At 41.5% G+C, this 4,905-nt stretch overlaps 1 protein-coding gene across 1 annotated transcript in view; it reads right to left on the bottom strand.

The window, feature by feature from the left end:
* Window positions 1-2,307: 2,307 nt before the first annotated feature.
* Window positions 2,308-4,905, bottom strand: part of LOC307046423 (alcohol dehydrogenase 1-like) — a 9,376-nt gene continuing 6,778 nt past the window's right edge. The window contains exons 3-7 of the mRNA XM_079692817.1: window positions 4,721-4,903; window positions 3,933-4,193; window positions 3,235-3,367; window positions 2,653-2,791; window positions 2,308-2,572 (exon numbers count right to left, since the gene is read on the bottom strand). Of these exons, the coding sequence (XP_079548943.1) occupies window positions 2,539-2,572; window positions 2,653-2,791; window positions 3,235-3,367; window positions 3,933-4,193; window positions 4,721-4,903 (750 nt within the window). The 3' untranslated portion in view covers window positions 2,308-2,538. The remainder of the gene's footprint in view (window positions 2,573-2,652; window positions 2,792-3,234; window positions 3,368-3,932; window positions 4,194-4,720; window positions 4,904-4,905) is intronic.

Raw genomic sequence — 4,905 nt, 5'->3', positions numbered from 1 at the left:
TATATGACAGTAAAAAAAAGCTGTTATTAATAAACAAGAATACAGTTTGAAAGGGGAGTGATATGTAAAATATCCATGAAGAAAAAGAAAATCTGCTTACTATTGTGTTTCATATGGGTGTTGAGAGAGGTATCCATAGATCTCCTAATGTTGCTCTCAAAGTGCACCAGATTGATGCTTTTAACTTCAACATTTAAAAACAAATCTTCCTGGAGGAGCATGCACCCGGACCCCCCTAGAGGAGGTTAGGTCCCCCACGACTTAAATAATGTTCCCATGGATTGGAAACTAAATACATTTGCACAAATCTTGTGTCCATATCTTTCTGTTTTGGTGGGCATGCCACAACCGTGCACGTGAATGCATTGTTGGGGCAGAATCTCTGCTCCGCGCCGTTCCTATATGAGCGGGTTCTCAAAAGAAGGAAAAATTCAAAGCAGCCAGGATAAGGGTTAAACAATAATCTGCTTTAATGTCAAAAACATACAAATACTTCACCTAATCACGAAGCACTCTGCAGAGTACTCCGGGCTCAGGTTCTACCACCGTGTGAGAAACGTCTCAGGAACGGCAAGTCAAAAACAAGAGCGCCGATCTTCAAAATGATCACAACATTTATACACAGAGTTCACTTCTGAGCGAGCTAGACAGTGAGTTGGCAGTGTTCCATTGGTCGGTTTCCCTTCTGGGCGGGATCCCAGGTAGTAAGTCCGCAGTTCTTGATTCCATCTGTTGTTTCTGTGCGTGTGCATGTGTGTGTGTGTGTGTGTGTGTCCCTCTGCCCTTAGGCAGATCCCCCAATCAATGATTTGGAGTCATGACAGAGGACTCTTTGACAGGACACATACTCATTCCCCCTAAACATCTTCAACACACACAAACATCGTATCATGTATCTTATCACACAACAGTCACCTGTTTTTCTTTATGAAAGCCATATTTGTAAATATCCAAACGCCATCGTCCCATGACAGTCACCGAATCAGTCAACCAACATAAGCTAATTGTTCTTGTGGCTTAATGGCTTCCCTGAACTTCCCTTCACCCCAAAGTCAGCTTACTAGGAATGAATACATTTTATTGATAAGCTCAAAAGGACGTTTATCTCGTTTACTGCTGGGTGACCCAAGTCTCAAGGCCTCTTTCGGGGTCTGTAGGAGATAAATCATTAATTCTACAAGACTTTAACTGCCTTATATCTGAAAATGTATCTGGGAATTCCCCTGTTAATTGCAAGGACTATTGATAATTAAGAGAGAGACCCTAGGGGCCTCTTCTTGGTATCTGCTAGGCAGAAGTCACTCAATGCAGAAATCACAAGTTTAACACACATTCTATATAAGGTGACATAAAAATGAATATACCAGATTGAACTTTCCTGCCATGACACGTTACTTTAATCCTTCAAATAATTCAAATAATACTTCAGCATGCACGAGTCATGGTAAGATATCTGGATTAAGAGGTTGCTTTTTCTTTGCACAGCATGAAAGAAAGGTGAAATTAATGGGCTGTGATTTTAGTATTCTTAAACAGAGGTCCATAATTTGTACGGCCCTCTATTGAAATGGCCCTTGAGAGGAAAAAGGTTCCCCACCCCTGCGTTAGAGCCAATATAATCAAAGGGGAAGTTCCTAAATCCACCAACACGTTACCATTGAGAAATGAGAGTGATGCAAACGCAGCTTGCCCAAACCGAAAGCTATGTTACGCTCTGAAAACTGAAAACTAGGCTATAGCCATAAATATAATGATGGATTATCAGTAATCATTTAAAAGGGAAACAGAGACATTGGATTAACCTTCGGCAGCGTTTTTATCGTTTTAATGCCATTGAACACAACTTTTGATCAGAAAGCAGCAAAGGTAAGACATATTTGCCGTTTTGACTCAGTAAAGCTACGCTGTGTGTTGTCTGGGTTTGCCTGAGAGTTTTGGTCACACAGTGATGATACTTATACCATTGGAACCTGTGGAATCTCAGCTTTCAGATGATATCTTGTGCAGATCCGATGAAGTATAAAATATTGCTAACGTGAGTTCTGTGCGAAGTGCGTTAGCATTTTTTCGCTTAGTGCTAATTCAGAGGCTCGGCGTTAGACTTGTGTTTTTTTTACGGTAAACATGGTTCATATTGTCAGTTACCTGGGCTTCTTCCCGTTAAGTGGGTATGACACATTAATAGGTTGTTCAATGTTAAGAAGCCCTGAGACACAGTTTCGTGAAAGAAAAGCCCGCAGGGGCTGCCGGGCTTAACAGGTTAAAGACATTGGAATCACAAAACAAACAAGAAATCCACAGACTCCATCTGTTTAGAACATTTATTATGCTCTAGATAGAAAAACCTGAAATAATTAGCAATTCTCTTTTACTGCTTAGAATAACCTGACTAGTGAATGTTCAAGGGCAGGCCTTAATAGTGTGCGTCATTTACAAGATCTCTTTATGGGTATGTTATTTATATGATTATTATGCTGAGATGATCAAAATCAGATTGGTGAGTTACTTATGGAGGATATTAAGAGCAACAGAGTGGTCTTATTGTGGAGAGACATTGAGGACCGTCCGGATGCTGTGGAACAAAAGAAAAGAGATACACATTAGTTTTCTGTGTTGTCTTTGTGAAACAAGAGGTAGGGAGTGTAAACCTACCATTTGCCATGCTTCATCAGTTCAATGGCGTCATTGACCTGGTCCAAAGTCATATTGTGGGTGATGAACTCATCCACCTTCAACTTCTTGTCCATGTAGGCTTTAACCATTCCAGGCACGTCATCCCTACCCTTAAAACCTGTGCAACAAAATCACAAAATGAGACCAAAGAGACTCAACCAGAATAAAACTGTGTTTCAGATTATGGGGGGCCGTACAAATGAGTTTTTTGTGGCTGTTCATTTTCATTGCTTTTTCAAAGACGCTATTTGTCTAGGCACGACCAGACCAGAATTGAAATTTGTTCAATGTAACGAGGAACAACCAACCACAGCCTGGAGATATCTCTACTTCCCTACATATCAACCTGTCATCTGTATTGATTTCATGAGCACATCTGCTTGAGCTTATCTGGTAGTGGTTGCTTAAGCAATGTAAGGCACAAGCAGCCTCAGCTTCCTTTAAGAGTCCGCCCAACAGGAGGCACTATATGCCTGACCGACACGCCTCTCATATTAGAGAAAAACACCCTTTAGTTTCAGGAGATGCATTAGTAAGCGCTGATAGCCATATTTGTCTCACCTCCGAACACAGAGCCCTTCCATGTCCGTCCAGCGATGAGCTGAAGCGGGCGGGCAGAAAAGTCCTCTAAGTCCGTCCACCCAACAATCACGCTGACACCCCAACCTTTCACACAAGACTCCAAGGCACTGCGCTAGAATGAGAAACAGCACAACCGACAAAGTCAGGGGGCTTGTTACCAGAAGGTGCTGGTCCAACTGTCTGGACTAGCTGAGGATATGTAGGCTGGGTAACTTAAAGTCCGATGGGTGGCAGTTGTGCTTGAAATTACACCTAAGTGTAAAACATTACTTGGTCATTGGTACCCTGCAGTTGGAGCTATTATTGTTTTGTTTATTTCATGATCTGCTTAATTTATGGGATTGTTACCTACCATCTTAGATTTGGATCTAAGTGCACACTCCTGTATCATCTTAACTGGTGTAATACCCATTCAGTATGTGCTTGTATGGCAGCTCCTTGGGATTAAAAGTTGTATGTGCATCCATTTAAGGTAGCAATGCTAAAGTCTATGCATCATGAGTGCAGAAGCTCCAATAATGTCATAACCCAAAGAGATGTATATGCCAAATGTTTATAACTTTGTGCAGGGCATTGAAGTCCCTCGGGTCCTCATCAACAGGACATGCCAACCCCGGAGTAAATTGGGCCAAGGGTTGACGAGATAAAGGTTGTTGCAAATAGAAAATAAAAGTTACCATGACTGCCACACTCCCGACACATTCCAGGGAGAAGTCCACTCCTCCGTCAGTCATCTCAGACAGAACTTGGCTGATGGGTTTACTGTGATCCTTGGGATTCACGAAGTCGGTCGCCCCGAACACCTTGGCCTTCTCAGCCTTCTCTGGATTGATGTCAACAGCAATGATCCTCTTGGCTCCTGCAGCCTTGCAGCCCATAACTGCAGCCAACCCCACGGCTCCCAGGCCGAACACAGCACATGTGGAGCCTGGTTCCACCTAAAGTACCACAATTGCCAAATAACTAATAAAGTACTGAACCGATTTTCATGGCTACATTTGTGTGAGAAGTAACATAATTTTTGGTCAACATGTCTGTTTAGGTCATATGTCAATGTAAAGTGGAACTAATAATAACAATAATAACTTAATTTTTATAACACCTTTAATCCAAGGATGCTGCCCAAAAATTAACAAGATGAGATAAAAAAGAAAACCCATCAACAATAATTCCCAAGAAATGTGATAATAAAAGGAATATTTTAAGTAGGCCTGTAATTAGTTAAGTCTCCAATGTACAAATCAGGCTTCTAAAATAGAGGTTGTACTAGAGCAGAAGGTAAAGTACCTGAATGCAGAGATTTTATTATCATTATTGTTGTTTAATGAGAGAGTAATTGAAAGCTGGATTACTCCTATTAGGCTTTTCGACCTGGCCAATCATTTTGATTGAAAAGTATTTTATGTAATAAATATTGTCAAGTTTACAGGCACATCATATTAATATTTCCCTCCATTACAGATACCTTAGCTGTATTAATTGCTGCTCCATATCCTGTGCAGATTCCACAGCCAATGAGACAGACTTTGTCCAGAGGGGCAGCAGGATCGATCTTAGCCACAGCCATCTGGTTAACCACAGTGTACTCAGAGAAAGTACTGGTCCCAGAAAACTGCAGCACCTTCTTCCCCCTACAGGTAAAGCGGGATT

The sequence above is a fragment of the Notothenia rossii genome (genome assembly GCF_949606895.1).
Source record: "Notothenia rossii genome assembly, chromosome: 7".
NCBI classification, from domain to species: Eukaryota; Metazoa; Chordata; class Actinopteri; order Perciformes; family Nototheniidae; genus Notothenia; species Notothenia rossii.
The sequence above is the reverse complement of the archived record's forward strand: the minus strand, read 5'-3'. Positions and strand labels throughout refer to the sequence as shown.